The sequence below is a fragment of the Pyrgilauda ruficollis genome, unplaced genomic scaffold, assembly GCF_017590135.1.
Source record: "Pyrgilauda ruficollis isolate IOZ18807 unplaced genomic scaffold, ASM1759013v1 scaffold56, whole genome shotgun sequence".
Classification (NCBI taxonomy): domain Eukaryota; kingdom Metazoa; phylum Chordata; class Aves; order Passeriformes; family Passeridae; genus Pyrgilauda; species Pyrgilauda ruficollis.
In genome coordinates, this window is record NW_024527266.1 from 4779538 (window position 1) to 4798454 (window position 18917).

Consider the following 18917-nt stretch of genomic DNA (forward strand, 5'->3'; position numbering starts at 1 on the left):
TTCATACAGTGCTGTACTATGGTGGCCTGATGCTGACAGCCGGCCCCATACCCCTCCTCCTCCCCACCCCCCGGTCTCTTACAATAATTCCTGAATTATTTTCCAAAATCAAAACCAGCTTATGTGGAGCATCCAATGCTTTCTGTTCAAAAATTAGCTTGCATTCTTTCCCCCAACAGCTCAGTGTGCTAGGTTGGAACTGGGGAGAGATTTATTCTTTTACAGTCTGATTGTTTTTTGCCTCAGTATAATTTGCTCCGGGATATCGTGCAATTCCTTTTCCCAGTTCCCCACCAGATTCCTCTCAAAAGGAAGCATTCAGGTGGCTTCACAGATTGCTTTTTCTTGTTTGCAGTTTATGATTTTCCTGCTCCCACTCAGTGGCAGGGGTATGCACAGAAACAATGTTAATAATTCACCTCTGTGCCATTGTCTCAGACAAGGTTTACCAAAGTACCCTCAGCTACTTTGTGGGGGAGACATTCCTTCAGTCCACCAGGACAGCTGTTTCCATACTGTTTCTCTGAGCTGCCTCCACAACACAGCGAGTCAGGAATCTTGGATGGGTATTACACGTGTTACTCACCCCAGCACTGATATTTCTGTAGAATCTGTGGCCTCTGGATCAGACCTGGTTAAGGACTCCCACCTCTGGGAAGGTGGACCCTTTTCTCAGATGCAGGGAAGCTCCCAGAATGGTTTCAAAGTAGCACCCAGCTACTTTGTATGCAGTGGGGTGCCGAGTTTTGAGCTGAGTTTAGGTTACGCTCATTTGTAGGACTTGTTGGGGTGTGGTTACAAATTTATCATCAGTTAATGTGTGGACACTTACTCCAGAATACGAATCCATCCAAGTGTGCCGACCATGGCATGCTGACGGGTGAGTAGAGATGCCTTCCTGCATTTGGGTGCTTGAGTGCCAGAAGCCAAGGAACTGTTTTTCCACACAGCAGAGCCGTGAGCTAACGCCCAGGGCTCTCAAAGAACAGCTGTGGGGTCAGACACACCTTGAACTCCTGGGGTTTCAGGAATGCAAACCTTTATTTTCCATAAATCATGACGTGGTATGAGGAGGACACTTCCCATGTCTGGGTGGAAGCGGTGTGGAGTTAGAAAACCTACTGTAGCAGCACTGGGCTCTCCATGGTCTTGTCTCCTGGCTGCTCCTACCTGCGGCTTTCTTGTCTGGGAGACCTCCCTCGTGCCTCTTGCACTGACGTTACCATGGGCATCCCAAAAGCGGGAGCCGCTCTCCCCACGCTCAGGTGCATCCCTGCGCTGCAAGGCAGCAGTGCCACCTCGGGGCACTTTCCAGAACTGGGAGGTCTGCTCAAGTACTGGACAGCGCTCACATTTTCACACTCCTGCAGTACTATTGGGTTCACGCTACCCACAAGAACTTCCTGAAACCTGAATTACCTGCTGTGCTTTCTCAGCTTCTCGTGCTGCTTTAGGGAGTCTTCATGTCAAAACGCCTCTCCCAGGAAGCGCCTTGGCAGCCATTTGGTATCAGCTGGCGAGGACCTGGGACAATTTGGTTTCCCTGGGAGCATAAATGTGCCTTGTGCTTTAGTGCACAGCTGTCCACAGCTGTGGCTGTTCCCTCAGCTGGGTCAGCTCTGAGATCAGGGCCACCGTGGCTGTTCTGGTTATTTAATACTTCACACTCCAACCACTCCTGGTACATTCGCTTGATTGCCGCTCGGATAGGCGGCAGCTGTTGTCAGGAATAAAATCTCTGTTACCACAGGAAAGGCCAGGAAATTTTGTTTGAGGTTTAGAAGGCAAGCAATTGTGAGCATTGGCTTACACTCTGTCTAGAGCTGCCATTAAGGTCAAGGTTTTCCTTTTAGTTTTAAAATTTAATCTTTAAAAAGTAAAACAAAACAAAAAAAATTTAGAATACCTGTTTCCAGGTATTTTCTGTGGGGCCAGTACTAGTACTTGGTAGCAAACTAGCACCACATCTGAAAAACCCAGCCAAAATAACCACAATCACACATCTCTGTTACAATCCCCTTCTGTTACAATCCTCTTCTGTACTGCACTGACACAGACTCTTACACAAACAGCAAACTGTGTGGTTTGTCATTTGGATGCCATCAATAAGCATGCAGAAGGCTGAACCAAGCAGAATGAATTTCTTCCCCAGAGCCAGGTATTTTAGGCAGTGCTATATAATCCTCCCCAATATACCCTCTGAAGCTCCAGAGGAACGCAGTCATGAAGTCTACTTCTTACTCTACTGCTTTTTCCCCCCTCTCCCCTTTTTTTCCCTTTTGAAAGTAGCATCAAGGCAGTCAGGAAAATACTTTTTTCCACGTTAAAACTCTGTTTGGCCTCTTCTTCAATAGCAGACATTAGACATTTTTTACTCGTAGACTTAGATGACCAAAGGCTGAACAAAACCTGTGCTGACAGAACATCTTCATTCACCTCATCCAAGCTGTGTCAAGCTGCAGGAGTATGGTTTAAAGTACTTACAGAAGAAAAGATTTCCCAGATTTAAATAAGAATATTGCCTTTGGCCAGTTAGAGCAAAGGGCAGTTGCCACCACTATTTCCAGCAGCAGCACCTGGCACAAACTGCTTGGACAATTTCTCATGCTGCACTTCCCAGGTGGCACCAGAGTGAAGATAATGACTGCTGGGCAGCTGCATTGGCTGGGCAGCTGTGTGGGCACATGCATTCAACCAGAAAAATGTGTTGTATTCATTTTTATTGTAATAGAAAAAAACCCCACAAGTAAATCAAAACATCACTTTCTGCCTAAAGACATTATTAACATTTTTTTTAAATGGCACGGGGGAACCTCAGCAATACAAGACGGAATAGTAAGTGTGGGCAAAAGGATTCTGTTCCCTTTCAGGATTTCAGTTTCCCTGCCCCTTTGTCAAACAGCTGGCTGAAGTTCATCACCTATATACATTTACATACACTTCTCAGTCTAGTTTGTTTTCAGCTGGGTGGAACATTGAGGGCACAGTCCTGCAATTTACACATAACCATCTTTGGAGAAAACAGGTTTCCTAAGAGTCCTGCAGGGAACAGGGGTCTCATTACCCAGTAAGACCAAGCAAAGAGGATTCCCTCTTACAGTTCTTTTGCCACAAAACACAAGAGTAGGTCCCGAGCCCAGGAGCTCTTTGACTATTGCAAACAATATATGGCTGAGTGAAATTTTACCCAGTGACCTTAAAGAAGGAGCATTATCTCTGCAAAGGGGCTCTGCTCAGGAGGGGAAAAGGCAGACTGCAAAAATGCACAGGGTGAATGTCTTCCTTTTCTTTCCTGCCCTGAGAGGATGCAAAAAGTCCTGAAGTAGGCAGCCAAGCAGAAACTAGGCTCAGGCCATCCAAAGTGGTGGACATACAGGGCATATCCTCATTGTGTAAGTGTGTGAGGCAGAAGCCATGGCAGCACTGCTTCCATCACAGGCAGCTGTGCCTGAAGTGATAGTTTCCTGAAGGGCAAGCAAGCACAGCTGTGCTGCTTGCAGGTACCAAATGAGCACAGCAGGATGCTGGGCTGCAGTGTGAGCTTGAGTGGACCTGCTCAGCTGAGGAAGCTCCAAGATCTCTAACATGATCTACAGCATTTTGTGGCACAGTCATGTGTGTATTCAGATGAAGGGCTGGTTACTCTTCACAAACATGTATGGGAAAAGACTGGAGATAATACATATACTGGACAGGAAAACTAAGCTATGGCCTAGTAAAACCAAACACCAATCCTCCCTCCAGGAGCATCAAAAGGCATTCATAACTGACTTTCATAGAATGTTTTCTGCAACCAGGACATTTGGAGGGAGAAAGATTGAAAGCTTTTGTATAAAGCCATCTATAGTAACTGCTACACAGTTCCTCTGAGTCCAGTCCATCAAATGAAATGCTTAAGGAGGAGGTGATGGCACAAGCTGAGAATGACAAGGAAAAGAAGCATCTGGGCTGCAGGGGCCACTGCTGTGCACTGAGAGCAGGTAAACATGAAACAGCAGAATGGCCTCACCATATCCTATTCCCATCTGTGCACTGGCTCCACAAGGTGCAGGACAACAGAGTATTTGACAGTGACTAAATTGCAGTTTTCCTCTATTCCAACCCCTCAAAAATACAAACTGTTATAGCCCACACAGAATAACAGTGTGAGAAATTTATCAATCTGCATTATTCTGGGAGAAAGAACCCAGCAGAGGAAAGACATCTCCTTTAGCTATATAAGAAGTTTCCAGTGCAGGAAGTTTGAGATGCAGGACTGAATGGCAGCAATACTTTTCACAACAAAGCACTGGACAAATGGCTGTACATTTGCATAGATGCTTTTTTGGCAGCATCTGGGATGTGCAATCCCCATTTATAGAGCATCAGCAGTGTTCTGGGGTTTGTCTCATGTCTTTCTTATATTCCTTCCTACATGTAACTGCTACGAAATTGTTCAGGAAAGTAGTGTACATATATTTGCATGAAAAGAGAACATTGTGCCTATTTTTTCATTCCCCTGTTCTTTCCCACTGCAAGTAAATGCAAAGCTCTAAAAATCTTAAACTAGAAGATGCAGTATTGCTATAATCAAAGGTTAATCTAAGCACAGGACTGCTTCTGCATGTACCCCAAGAAACTCAGTTGTTCCAGAGAAAAGCTTAATTTTACTCTTCCTCATTTTCTTTACGTTTGGGGAGACCTAGCACTTATTTCTCTTAAGGAAAGCCCTGATGTGCTTGACTGCTTTGGAAAGGGCAGCACTTTGTTGGAACTCCTACTGTGTCTGCAATTGGATATTGAAGGCAGAATTGGTCCAGCTGGTATTATCATGCAGTTGCCATGCTACTCCTGCCTTACTGTACTGTAACTCTGGCTTTGCAAGGAAAAAAAAAAAAACAACAAGAAAACAGTTCTTATGCATTAACAAGGTTCTGACTATCTGCTAATAAGCTTATGTGTGAAAAAAGGAAACATTTCACTTCATTTTATTTTCACCTGATATTTGTCTCTACCACTTCTGCTCATGAGATTCTGTTCTTTCAGCTGGTTATTTCCCATAACTCTTGGATCTGGCATTACAAGGCTCTTGGTAACCTTCAGCTCCAGGTTCCCTCCCACCACAGCACGTACCACTGAATTTCAGCTTCTGAGTGTGACACTGCCACATGGTTCAGCATCATCACCTTTCCCATACACTTGTACCACTGCAAATTCTAATCAGATGAGTTCAGCTCTTCCCTTGAGCAAATGTCAGTGAAATATGCAGACTAATCCTGGGACACCTTCACTTCCTAGGCTACCAATACTTGCTCTGCTTTTTTTGCTAGACTTCAGCAAATACCCCCCTAAGAGAGGCAGTGACAAGACAGATGCAAGTCTGCAAGGGATGGCCAGGACATCCCCTTATTTACTTCAGGTTGTGTAACGGGCCATTGAATGCTCATGGAATGAATTTCCACTTACCAGCACAGGAGTTACGTAGAAAGTGTCAGCCTACTTGGACAAGACAGCCTTTATAAATTAGTATAATACTATTAGAAATTATGGCAATATTTTTGGTAGCGTTGTCTTACATGCACCCTGATAAATTCTCTCCCCAGGAAATTTTAAAACTTGTCTTGTAACTTCTTTAGAGTTAATTCTCATGAGAAATTATAAAATAGAAATCTGGCAGATTCATGTTTAAAAAGGAAGAGGCCTGGTGAGGCTGGGCACACTGGGTCACTCCTGTTAGCTCTGTCCATTATGTCTGCTGAAGGTATTGCCTCCGGGTGGCTGGATCTGGATGGAGTCCAGGAGGGGCCTTAAAGCTTGTCCAAAAGGTCTGAGAAGTAAAGAAATAAACATCTCAAATAGTTTACTTGGTCAACAACTCCCATTTACCACTGAAGTGCACTCAAACCAGCATTCTAGAAGCAAATGTGAAGAAAAGACTTCCACTACAAACCAAAGCAAACTAATTTAACCTACTAGTTTACTGTTCAATAACTAAGAAACTTAAACACGATTTTATATCATATAATCATCAGATAAGGTAGTTCTGAGTCCTAACATGCCTAGACTGCTAATGTAACACTGTCTGAAACCAGCTCTCAGTAATTCATTCTATTTAAGTGTGCAAACAAAATCCCTGTTATGCAACTGCAGTGTTCCATTAAGTACACCACTACTGAGGCCTGCCAAAAGAATAGCCTCTAGCTTACTTAAAAGACAATGGTTCAACACTGCCAGAAAAATTTCTGTTGCAATCTGTAGCACCTGGCTTGTCTTTCAGTAAGACTCACTCTGTTACAGACTTTATCTGATTTTGAGAGATCTGAAGTGCTAAGAGTCCAGGGTAGAAGACCCATGTCTCACAAATAATGTGCTACACCACTATTATCAGAAGTAAGACTTAAATGATAGAGCTCACATTATCCTACTGGGATCCTCACTAGCTGAGAGTTTAAAAAAAAAAAAAAAACAACAAAAAAAACCCCCCAAAATGAATTATCAAGCAGGAAATTCTTAATTTCCTTTTTCTTCATATTCTCTTTCTCCACCCAATCCTAGCTTTAAAACTGCATCATTAATTTTAAAATTGCATCTCCTCTGCCTCTTCACAAGCAAAGTGACACCTCTGCAATTATGGTGCTTAGAGAAATGACTTTTAACAGATACTGGTTGTCTAAGAAGGAAAAAACCCTTGCACTGTTTTCTGAAACTTTCTATATATAAGAGACCATCACAAAAGAGCTAGTTTAAGTTAAAGGCAGAAGAACATCCTTCTCCTCTCTTCTCTGAACACCAGGGCCAGTTAGCACTTGTCATACAGTGTTGCAAGTGTTGATGTAAAGAAAATTGCATCCTCTCCTTAATCTTATGCTGGCTCTCAGACAGATCCATCAGAAACTGGTACTGCTGGCTCTGTCAAATGTTTAAACATTAGCATGGAGCAGCTACAGAGAGGAGGGGCATCCATACTCACGTGGAAAGAACTTCAGATGGAAGGTCAGTGATATAGGAAGGGATTTTTTTTCCTGTCAGAAACTGTGCCACTTCATTACTGAAGGTGTTGCAGTTATGTTCAAAGAGGTTATAAGACTCTCCTCTGTGTCACAGAAAGAAATTGAAACAAAAAATCCCACAGATTCAGCAATAAATCATACAAACAGAAAAAAGTCTTGTACCCTTAATGAAGCACATTTTACATTAGCACTTCCTCCCCCCACCCCAAAGAATTCTAAGGTAAATAGGTAAAATACAGACATCAATGCACCCTCAAATTCAATTGAATCAGGGTGGAAAATGACATCTCTCCACATCCCTGACTTTAATGCAACCATTTTTGGGAGAATAGGTGAGGTCAGGTTTCTTCAATTAAAACCACAGTAGCAGTAACGAGAAATCACAGGAATTATTGACTCTGAAAGACAGCCAGAACACTAAATATTGTGGTTTCCTACTCTTGTGAGAAGCAGAGTAGACTCTTTAACAGTCAAGACCTTGCTTCTACTCGTGTGAAAATTGGCAGCTTTACTACAGTGACTACCTATGACTCACAGGGGAAACTGCTATTTACTGAGAGATTTAATTTTCTCTGGTGACTCTCTCAAAAACATTTCAGGCATTATTCGATTTTACAAAAAACAGCATTAAAGACTTCCCAGAAGAATGCTTTCCCAGCATAGAAGGTAGCTCCTTGTGTGTACTGGTGCATCAGTCCAGTCCATATTTGAGAGCAGCAAATGAGACAGAAGCTCTGGGAGCTGGATTGCTTTCATTACACCTTCCTCCATTCTGCAGCTCTTTGATATACAGGTTTTCCAGTACAGGCTCTTACTTACCGGAATGCAGATTCCCCCAAAGAGGAAAGATATTCCAGAAAAATTTCTTCAGTGACTTCAGTGTTGCCCAGATCAACAACTGTGTCTGGAGGGCCAAGAAGTGTCCCTCCCTGTGAAAATGAACAGCCAGAAGGTACTGTCAAATGATCAGGCCGAATTCTCTTGGAGGACTCTACTGAATGAAGCTATTATGGTTCCTCCAGGCACAAAAGAAGGAACTTTTGGTGTGTTTATCAAGCAAAAAGCCCTGCTAGCCTCCCTTGTTCTGCACTCAAGAGAATGAGAAGGAACATGAAACTTCCATTTCAGCTGGTAAATTTGGCTCTTCGGGCTGAAAGCCCTAAGTTATGGCAAAATTCTGCTTTAGAAGCACAGCCCACCCATTTTACCTCTCTAAGAACAGAAAGGTCTGAGAAAACACCACGGTTTGGGGCTTTTTTTCACTCTTAAAAAGTCTGCATGTAACACTTAATGATACAGAATTGGACAAGGTGTCACTCTGGCAAAGCAGCTGCAAAGGGTGTTCTGGATAGATAGACTCTACCAGAAGAAGCAACCCCCCCAGCCTGAACTGAGTTGGGCTTCAACCCACTGTCCATGTTCCCTTCACCCTCAGTACTCTGGGAAACCATACAAGCAGCTGGCTTCAGCATCTGTCTGAATTCAGAAGTCTTTTGCTGCTTTACTAAAAAACAGTAACACAAGCAATTCTGATCAGGTAACCTTACAAAAAATGATCAGAAAATTAAGTTTAACTTACGGGTGCACAGCTGGAGATCCCTCCACTGCCATAGAAGAATTCATCCTTATGGACTATTATGGAGGTGTGCCTGCCACAGAGAACAAAAAAAGAAGAAGAAAAAAAAAAGAAAGTTGAAATAAAGGAAAAAAGTAAATAGCCTAGCACATAAATCACTGATAAATTTATGAGCTCAAGGATATAATGAAGGGAATAACTGAAAGAAAAGGTCAATGTGTTTCTGTGAGTGGGAACAGGATCTGCTGGGACATGAAAGGATATGGAAGCAATGATTATCAAGCCTACTGTAATTCTGCAAGCAGTTAGGAAAGAACAGGTTTAGCTAAGAGCCCAGGCATGAGCCTCTCTCAGCTAACGGGCTGAGGGTGAGGTCAGCTCTCAGAGACAGAACCAGCCCTGCTACCACACTGACAGACACTTCTCACTGGCTGAGAATCTGGTCAAAGAGCCACTGGAGATGGATCAGAGGAGAGGAAAATGGATGAACAAGGGTTTAAGGGTTTTCTTGCCTTTAAAAAACCAGCAAACAAGCCTTCTTCACGTGATATCAAAATTCTTGGTATGAATTATAGAAAATTAAAGGGTGTTTTTTGTGACTGAGTATAGATACTGCTCTTATAGGCAGAAGACTTGATTCTGTAACACCTTCTTCCCACCTACTCTTTTACTATCATGTTTAGTCATGCCTGGAATTATAAGACAAAGTGCTTGGGACAAGGACACCACCTTACCCTTGAAAAAGTACACAGGTGCACAAAAACACAACAGCTACTAAGAACACCCCATTCCATGGGGTCCACTGAGCTAAACCACAGGGTGGTTTTAGTAGCACCTGACTGTACATCATCTTCCTGCCAGTCTGTATTCAGGAACAAAAAGTGTCATGGTCTCTCTTCCACCACAAAATGTTCTTAAGCTCTGAAGCATATATAACTGCATATTGAAAATACTTCCTACACCAGCATTTTACCCACATTATGCAATTTAAATCTAGTCACTTACCAGATGCCATCCAGCTGTTTCCCTGTATGCAGAGAAAAGAAGAGTTATTAGCAATGTATTTTCCAGATTTCAGCCTACTTTCTGTCAATCACTTAGGAACCACGCTTATTATTTCACCATGACAGCAACACCAAAGATTTAATCCAGAGTTGCTTCTAAAAAATCCAGAATATCTTTCAAATTAACTACTCAATCCCCACATCCATTGTACTTCTTCCCTCCTGACAGGCAGAGGTAGCAATGCCATCCTATCCTGCTGGTGCTTACCTTCCTTAGGTGTTTTTCTACAGACCAAGAAAGAAAACATTTTCCTAAAATTTGAGTCTTCAGTCAGGAGCAGAAGAGTTGAATTTGACAGATTTGATAACTGCAGGCAGCTGGCCAGCAGAGTGTATTCAGTTCTCTTTCTCAGTAACTGATGACAGGTCTGACATAAACATATGACCAACGGTGGTAGCCTCTATAAAGTATTTCACTATTTCCTCTTTTCCCTCCCACCCCCACCCTTAAAAATTAGTTTAAGTGGGAAGGAGGTAGAAAAGTACAGCGCTGAAATGTACACAAGTCATAAAGCTGTGTGTTTTCCAGAACTCAGACTGGCTTCAGGCACCACTACACTGATAATATAATTGGGTCTCAGAAAAAGGGTCCCTTTTAAAATGTGTTTCCAGTTCCCTAGAAGCAGGAGACCTAAACCTCTCTGTTGTTCATGGCAGGATCTCAAGATTAAACCTGTTTCTAAAAGGTCACCTTTTACTGCTCCAGGCAGTAAATTATCTATCCAGGCAGTATTTTATCTATCATAACTGAAAGGCTTGGTCCCTGGTACCCTCCCTTTGGGAGCTTGTAGGGAGCCAGTGCATGCTGTGGGAGATGTGCTATAACTTTATTTCCTGAACAAGCTGCAGAACCTCCAAAAAGCAGATTTAGAGCAGAAAAACTGCGTGCATACCAACATTTGGTATTCTCTTGAACCCAAGCACCAGACTGAGTACTCCTCTGCCACAAGAAAAAGCAATCACTAACACATTTTTTTCCACTCAGGTCTGAAGTAAAATAGGTACCTGCTTCAGATGAGGGTCATGGAAGAGCAGAGGCAGGGAAAAGGCTGTTGTGACAACAGAGCCATCAGCTGAAGTGAGCACACATAGTTTTGAAGCAGGTGGACTGATCTGTCACTCCCATGGGTCACAGCCAGGCAGCAATCACATTCCCTGTCAGCCCATCGCACAGAAACGTAGGCTTGGAGGATGAAGGCCAAAAGAGAGCGGCAATAATGACAGAACCAGAAGGCTGTGTTGCAGTATCTCAGAAGCATCTGCTGGCCCTTTAGCATGTCCCACTGTTGTGCTTCGTGATCCTCTGGCCTTTGTTCCACGTGCTCCCCATGAGAGGTTTCACCTCACACCCTGCCAGCTCTGCAGCCCGCTGGCCCTGCAGGCTCAGCAGCACAGGCCTCTGCTTGGCTCCACCCTTTGGCTTTGCTAGTTAGCATTCTGTGTATCTATTAACAAATTATTACACATTTGCTCATGATAAATAACTTTTTCACTAGAAACTTGAACTTTATCCTTCAGACCAGAGAAACAAACCATTTCAAAGGCAGCACATATTAGAATTGTGCCTATTCTTTGCATGCTAAATTGAAAGAGAACATCTTAGTATTTACTTTCACACACACCCGCAGCAAACAATAACAAAAGACTTTCCAGAGAGCTGCCACTTTGTACCTAGATTCTGAATGCAGGTGAAAGAGCTAGAGTGGATATTGACAATGTCACAGGTGCTACCAGGACCTGCTCCTGCAATTACAACACCTACCTGAAAATATCACTGCAGCAAAGGCTACACAATGGGCTGCTCTAGCAAGGTTTCAGCCCACAGCTCAAGGGAAGTGACTCTGTCCTTCAATTTCACACTTGTGAGACCACATCTGGAGTGCTGTGTCCACTTCTGGATCCCCACAATACAAAAGACACTGACATACCAGGCTGGAGCACTTACTGTACTGCAGAAGAGCTGAGAAAAGTGGTGTGTCCATCCTCAAGAAGAGAAAGCCCAGAGTCTGTATTCCTGTCTACAAGTACCCAAGAGGTATGGATGAAAGGGGACCCTTGCTCTACTCAGATACGCACAGTGAATGCTAGCTGGAAAATGGGAAATTCACAATTCAGGAGGAAGCAGGGAAAACACTTATCATGAAGGTGGTCAAACACTGGGGCAGGAGTCCAGAAAGCATATGGGATTTCAATCCTTGAAGATACTTAGAACTCTCTCCAGGGCCCTGAAGAATTTGCTCTTGTTGGCTCTACGTTGAGCAGAACTTCTAGAGGTCCCTTTTCAACAACGTAGTTGTCTGACTGTATGTACAAAACCCAAGCAGAATTTAGGAACTGGACTTTGCTTTTGACTGCAGTCCAATCTTTACTGCTACACATGAAGTCTGTAGCAGTCCAAAGGCAGCAGCTGCCAGGGCAGTAACAGAACAGCTTTTGGCAAGTGAAGCTGCCTATCTTCACAAGGCAGGTCTGTCCGCTGCGGCTCAGCTTGGTCGGCTTGTGCCAACACTGATTTGAAAATCTTAATGAAGCTGCAGACCCACTATTTTTCCTTGGCTCCTAGAAGTCATTAACCAAGCTGGCATTGTGGAAAACACACACCAGATCTGCAGCACTGCTGACAATGAGGCATCTGTGGTAGCTCTCCAGCCTGCAGCAGACAAAATATAATCCCTTTCTTCCACTGATGGACTGTGTCTGGTGAGAGGCAGTGCAAGTGTCTTCAGTGATAACACTGCTGGAGGAATCTCATGCCTAAGAAACCTGCCATTATTGGCCACATATGCTTCAAACAGAGACATCCAAGATTGAGAACTTTTTAGGCTGCTGCAGTTCCACAGGCTCCACAGATGGCTGTTGTCATTTCAACTCAAACTGAGCCACAGAGGAATAAATCAACCAGTTTCTGAGGAACTCGGGCAGCTCCCTTTCCTGCTGCTCAGCAAGAATCTCAGTGTTGCTTGTCTGTCATGTAAGAGGTTATGTACAGACATTCATGGACACAATCATCTTCCTCCTGAAGTTCTGCCTCTGGTGGGGGCCCTCCTCTATGACTCCTCTTGCCCTCTGTCGCAGACTCAGACACTGCACAGAACAGGTGACAGCTCACCACCACTGCCACCCCTGGTGAGCTCAGGCAGAGCAATCAGGGCAGCCTGCACTAAAGGAGTTATGTTTTGCCTTCTGCTCAACATTGCTCACTACACACAAAATGTTTTGCCCAGATACCCTGAAGGCTTGATACACACAACAGCCCCAACAGCATGACCAAGCAGGGCTACAGCATTGCTGTGAGTGCTAAGACACAAGCTGTCACTGGGCCTTGCAGCAACACTTTCCAATAAAGCTGTTTCTGGCAGTACTGTCCAGCTTAAAAGCCAGAAGCTCAAGGTTGCCATGAACTTCCCCAAATAATCCTACAGTGCAATAGAGCTGACATCCCATAGTCAATTGAGTGGACTGTAAGAAGGGGTTGCAAACACTATCCAGAATACTGGCAGATATCATCATGTTTCCTGTTCTTCCACTCCTTGCCACAACACTCCAAACTCCTGTGGTCACTGCAATGTGGGTAGAGCTGTGTGCTGGTACTGCCACCAAAACCAAGCCATTTACTCATAACCCGAGGCTGTCTATTACTATATAGAGATTCTCCAGTAATTTCCATCAGAGCTGCAAAAGCCCTTGCAGCATTAAACTGCAGGCATTACCCTTCACTCAATACCTACAGTAAAGCTAATCCAAAGCATGCACATGCTCATAATGCAGAACAGGAATGTCCTGATGGGATGATGCTCTTCTGGGCACTTACTGTATCTGAAGGGAGGGTTATCAAGAGGATGGATACAGGCTCTTCTCAGTGGTGACAAGGAATAGGACAAGAGGCAATGGGCAGAAACTGAGGCACAGGAAGAGCCAGCTGAACATGAGAAGAGCTTCTTTACTGTACAGGTGATGACAAGCTGGAATAATTGCCCAGAGAGGTTGTGGAGTTTTTCTCACTGAAGATACTCAGGAACCATCTGGACACAAACCTGTGCAATGTGCCTGAGATGACCCTGCTTGGGCAGGGAGGTTGGACCAGATAACCCACTGTGGTCCCTTCAAACTTACCTATTCTGTGATTTTGTTATCCAGGTAAAACAGGGAAACAGCAAGATGCTAACTAGTTTGAGTATTGCAAGGGTCAGGGGCTGTTGAACAGGAAAGGTCATTGCAAATTTAGATGTACACATATAATCACACAACATTTACTGCATATGGCCAGGCTATCAGGTATCAACCCTCCCAGAGAAATTAACTATGTGCCAGCTCAGCCTGAAGTAAATGTGAAGCAAATCAGCTTAGTTTGATGTGCATCCATTCCAAGCTAATGCAAGTCAAGGTACCTTGTTTTCATCACAGACCATGAACATGGACATGAAAAGCTACGGTGTTATATTTGTGAGAGTTTAGGGGGATAGCCTGTCAGTCTTTGGAAACATGATCACTACGTTTTTTGTTTGGGGATGGTTTTGTTTGTTTATTTACTTTTTTATTTTTTCCCTTGCTGATGTGCTTCTGTGGCTCGTTCCTGAAAATACTCACTAGAACCTGGGGGGGACATGCCAGTTCAGCATAAATCTGTGTGCTTAGGGATCTCAAAGATTCAATCTGTTTCAATAAGGCAGAGTATCATCTAGCAAGTAAACAAGTTTCTGTATTTGCTGTTTTCTTTATAACATGCGTAGCTCAAACACTGTAATGGTGTTTACATGAGCCAGAAACCTATGAGAAAAACAGAACATAAACAGTTCCAGGACCCTCAGCTCAGTCACAGGAACATGGAGAATGAAGCAGTTAGATTAGTTTCTTGTAAAATCAATTCAGGAGAGTGTAATTGTTTAGATACAGAAGTATTTTGAAAGAAGAAGCAAGCCCATATAATTTTAGAATACAATCAAACTGGATTACTTCCATGCTTAGATTTGTCTGGAAGGCCAAGCACAAGGGAGATTAGATGCTCACCAATCTTTTTTATCATCACAGTAATTTATTAATCTTGAGGGCCAAACAATGTTGATTATTCCTGTGCCTTTTAAATACCAAATGAAAGTGGCATTTGTATATTAATCAAAATTATTATACTGAAGGGCAGAAGAGCTCTGAGACACGAGGGAAGGAACTGTCTGTGCAGATGGGCCCTTAGTTTACCCTATTTGGAGTTTAGACCATCCAACCCTCAGTGCAAGATCTATGCCTGCTTTTGAGCTGTAAAGAAATAATAGGAAGATCAGTATGTTTAACAATATATTTGTGCTCTGCAATGGATATGCAAACTCCAGAAGATCATAAAAGACTCTATAAATAAAAGTAGTGAACTGGTCTCCTGTGGAATTGGAAGTAATACAATTTGGTCAACCAACATGGGTGTTTCTAGCAGTGCACTGCTTTGCATATTGTTGTAATTTCCCTAGGACAATCCATTAAGATTCCTGCCTTTTTTGAATTGAAAATTACTCTAATTAGGCAAGCACTTAGTCAAGCACTTTCTTCTATGCGCTACCCAGCGTGCTCAACCAAAGCAAAAAAAACAAAAAAAAAACTAACAGAGAGGGAGGAGCCTGCTTCAATTCCCTTCTCCTTGAGGTGCCTAGAGAGACCCAGAAGGAGGCTGTATTGGGGGAGGGTAACACACACCATTTCCATGAAATCCCCAGCAAACGCTGGGAGCAAAGCTGCTAGAATATCATGCTGAAGCAATTCAAAACTGTCCAGAACAGATGGAGGAGAAGCAGAGAAATGTGCTGGCCTGGGAAAATGGAACCAAGCAGAAGGCACCTCCTTTCAGCAGTTACCTTTCGCTCCAATTCCCTCTGGGCTGTTAAGTCCCTACAGCTGAATGCACCACTTAAAAATGTCAACCAAAACATACTCCCAGTCCACTCAACGTTAATTTATATTACACTGAGCCAAAGCTGCTGTGGTTAACCAAGCTCCCAGCTCACCCTGTGAGTCACAAAAGCAGTAACCTCAGTTACAGGACAGGAGAACTTTGAGCTGGTAGATATTTTTCTTTAAGCCTATCATGCAATAGGATTTTAATCTTCCTTAAAGACTTCTCTGCCTTTGGACGTCTATTTCAAAACCAGCACTGCAAGCTGAACTATTCTCTTTTCCTCTTTATCCTCCACAGAATCAGGTGGATTATGTTTTCTGTCTTGGCAACAGAAAGCTTACTGCATTCAGGTCAACATTTCTTATTATTATAACATGAATTTGAACAGACAAATGTAGTCACAGACTGAGAGTGGGGGAGAGAGGACCAACAGTAGCTACTGAGAAGATGCAAAGTAAAGCAACGTAAAAATTAAATGTGCTGTTTCTGATACCAAAGGCAACTGAACTACAATTTTTGGTTATGTATACTTCAGAACAGAAATAGTCACTAAATTACAGGAAGCTTACAGAAAAGTAAGAAGAATAAAAGTAGTCTGGGTAGAGAAAGAGTAAGCTTGCCAAGAAAAACAAAGACTGTCCGAGGGACGAGACGAAGTCATTCTAAAGCCTGCTATGAACTGTGCTAAACATCTCTGCCTTCCAGATTCATCATTAAATGACAACAGAGAGAATTGGTACTGAAAAAGTCAGTATAACTCTCGGCAGTGAGAGCTGATCCCTGAAGGCTGTGCTGACACAGTCCCCAGTACCTCAGGACCCTGCTAGCACAACAGAAGACACAGTGCAGTGATGCTCTCGCAGTGCTCAGTCTCAGAACTCAGGATTCATCCCCCTCCGGCAAGGGAACCTGAGCTGCTGTTTTCAAGCCTGACAGAAATTTATTTTAGCACAATCACTGACTGTATTTATTTTTTTCCGTTCTAAAACAATGTATTTCAATTTAGGCACTATTACAGGATTACCACTCAAAGCAAAAGCATTGTTTCAAACTTGGCATTGATGAAAAGAATACTCTAAGTAGAGATGCCAAGTGTAAATCCTTTAAGAAATGGCCTCCTCTTTAATTTTTATGACTTTCCCTGATGACCTATACTTTCTGAACATCACTAATGAAAGAATTTATATTGACCATCTCAGAGTTGATATACAGAGAAATAAAGAGAGGGTTTTCTGTTGTTCTTCAGGGAAAAAAGGGTCTATGCATGAGGTAAGAGGAGTATTCTCTTAATCACTTGGCTCTTGGGGAGGTTTCCAAAATCATCTGAAACAGAGCCGAGTGTGAATGCACAGAAGACACAGTTTGAAGGAAGGAAGGAAGAAAGAATGATTTGTTTTACGGACAATCATGTCACAGGATCTACAATCTCAAATGTTCTGCAGTCTGCACTGTCACTGTGACCACGCGGGCCTACTTGGCCACGTTCCATGAACACATCTGAACAGTCACCAGGCAGTACTAGCGAGCAGCACTTCCCCTACCACCAAGAAGCATTCAGGTTTTTAAGCTTTCCTTTTCGCTGCTCAGATTCCCCAAATTTACCACCAAACTATATCACAAGCACAAAGTTTTCAAGTTGTTGTCTGAATAGATTAGAAAGCATCAAAATGAAGTCACGTGCTATGTGTTTTTACGTGGGAATTCAGAAAGCTACAAGATCCCAAGACTGACTTTGTGGGTAAGAAGGGGGCTAAAAAGCCTTTGCTTGATCTGTGTGAAGACTGGCATGGAGACAATTATAGTGGCAACCTATCTCTATTACAGTCTTTACTAGGACCAACACTTTGATATAAGAGTAGTTAAATTCTACTCAACTCAAACACAGTAAATCGTGCACCCATGTAACCTCAAGATTTATAACTCTTAGCACATGATAAAACATGGTTATTTCACCTGATAGGTGAAAAGCTACTTCCCTAAGGGCTGCAATAGAAGCAATTCTGACCACATAAAAAGTTTTGAGGTTATCCAGTGCAGGAAACACACATCTCCCAAAACGGTTGCTGCTAAATGACTAACAGAGCACAACACACATGATCCCTGTACTATTTTCTTCTCAACTCTGCAAACCTATCGTTGACCTGCAGGAAAGCTCATGCTAAGGTTTGGACTTTCATTTTAAGCTTGCAGGAGATCACAAGAATCTCCTCGTAGGGCAGATGAGCAAAGCGAATGCCAACAAACTGTAAAACAAGATTACACAGAGCCATCTGTTCAGACACTGAGTCTGTTGAGAAGTCTCATCCCACACAGACTGCTGGTCTGACACGGGTCAGAATCTGCTCCATAACAGGTATAAAACACTCTCTTGTTGCATTCCTAATTCATGCTTCCAAAACTTTAAGCAAAACCTGTTTCCTTTCCATCCCAACTTTCACGTTCGGTTGGAAACGCACACAATCTCGACAAGACACAGCAGGCTCCTACAAACTCTCTGAAGGAGAGGGAGGACAGATAGCTGCACATCACCAGCCCAGCCCGGCCCCGCCACAACATGGAGCCGCTCGAACTCAATAACCTTATAAACAGCAGGCGCCTTTCTCCAGCTCAGCCCTCCGGCCGCGGCAGCGCAGCAGCCGGGGAGCCGGGCTGTCCGTCCCTGCAGGCCCAAGGAACCCTCGCTGCGCCGTCAGTGAACACCACCCGCGCCGCGGCAACGGGCGGGGGGAGAACAGGCTGGACCCAGAGCAGCTGGATGTGCCGCGCTGACAAAGCTCGTCCTGAAGACAGCGGGGTCGGGAATCCCACGGCCAAACGCCGCTGTGTTCCCAAGCACCGAGCCGCCGGGCAAGCCCCGCACATCCCAAGCCGCGCTGCGCCCGGCCGGCGCGCCCTCAGGGAGCCTTCCCCGGCGGGCCGCTCCCGCAGGAGAACGATACCGGGCGGGGATCGCCACCCCCGGGACAGCAGGCGGGGACTTCGGCCCCGTTTTCCGGCGCGGCAAAGCCGGGCCGCGGTGGTCGGCGGCGGAACGCGAGCCCCCCGGGAGGCGGCGGCCGGGCTGGCCCCGGCTCCCCCGCCGCGCTCTTACCCAGCATGAGGTGGCTGAGGCGCCGGGCCATGCCCTTGGACAGGTCGTACACATAGAGCTTCACGGGGTGCAGCGCCAGCGGCTCCTCCATGGGGACGCGGGCGCGGCCGCCGGGCGGCAGCCGGAGCCCTTGCAAACAAGGTTGAACGGCCCTTCCCTCCTGGAGACGGAGGGAAACGGGAAGAAAAGGCGGCCCCGGTGCCGGTCGCCGGCGCAGCGGCAGCAGCCGTGAGGTGACAGACGGGCAGGAAGGGGCGACCCTGCCCGGGCGCATGCGCGGCCTCCCCGCGCCTGCCGGGCCGCTCCGTCACTGCGCGAC

General features: G+C 44.5%; 1 protein-coding gene across 1 annotated transcript; it reads right to left on the reverse strand.

Moving 5' to 3' along the window:
• Positions 1-2703: 2703 nt before the first annotated feature.
• Positions 2704-18904, reverse strand: DESI1 (desumoylating isopeptidase 1). The gene is made up of 6 exons (XM_041481449.1): positions 18599-18904; positions 9571-9592; positions 8569-8638; positions 7809-7918; positions 6950-7072; positions 2704-5806 (listed from the first exon to the last, which is right to left on the reverse strand). The coding sequence occupies exons 1-6, from the start codon at positions 18870-18872 to the stop codon at positions 5713-5715; spliced, it is 693 nt and encodes a 230-aa protein (XP_041337383.1). The 5' UTR covers positions 18873-18904; the 3' UTR covers positions 2704-5712.
• Positions 18905-18917: the final 13 nt, after the last annotated feature.

Coding starts and splice junctions, on each gene's coding strand:
- DESI1 (XM_041481449.1), bottom strand. CDS start 18,872: ATGCGCCCGGGCAGGGTCGCCCCTTCCTGCCCGTCTGTCACCTCACGG. Junction 8,639..9,570: donor AAACAGCTGGATGGCATCTG/GTAAGTGACTAG, acceptor TCTCTGTGGCAG/GCACACCTCCATAATAGTCC. Junction 7,073..7,808: donor TTGGGGGAATCTGCATTCCG/GTAAGTAAGAGC, acceptor TCTGTGACACAG/AGGAGAGTCTTATAACCTCT.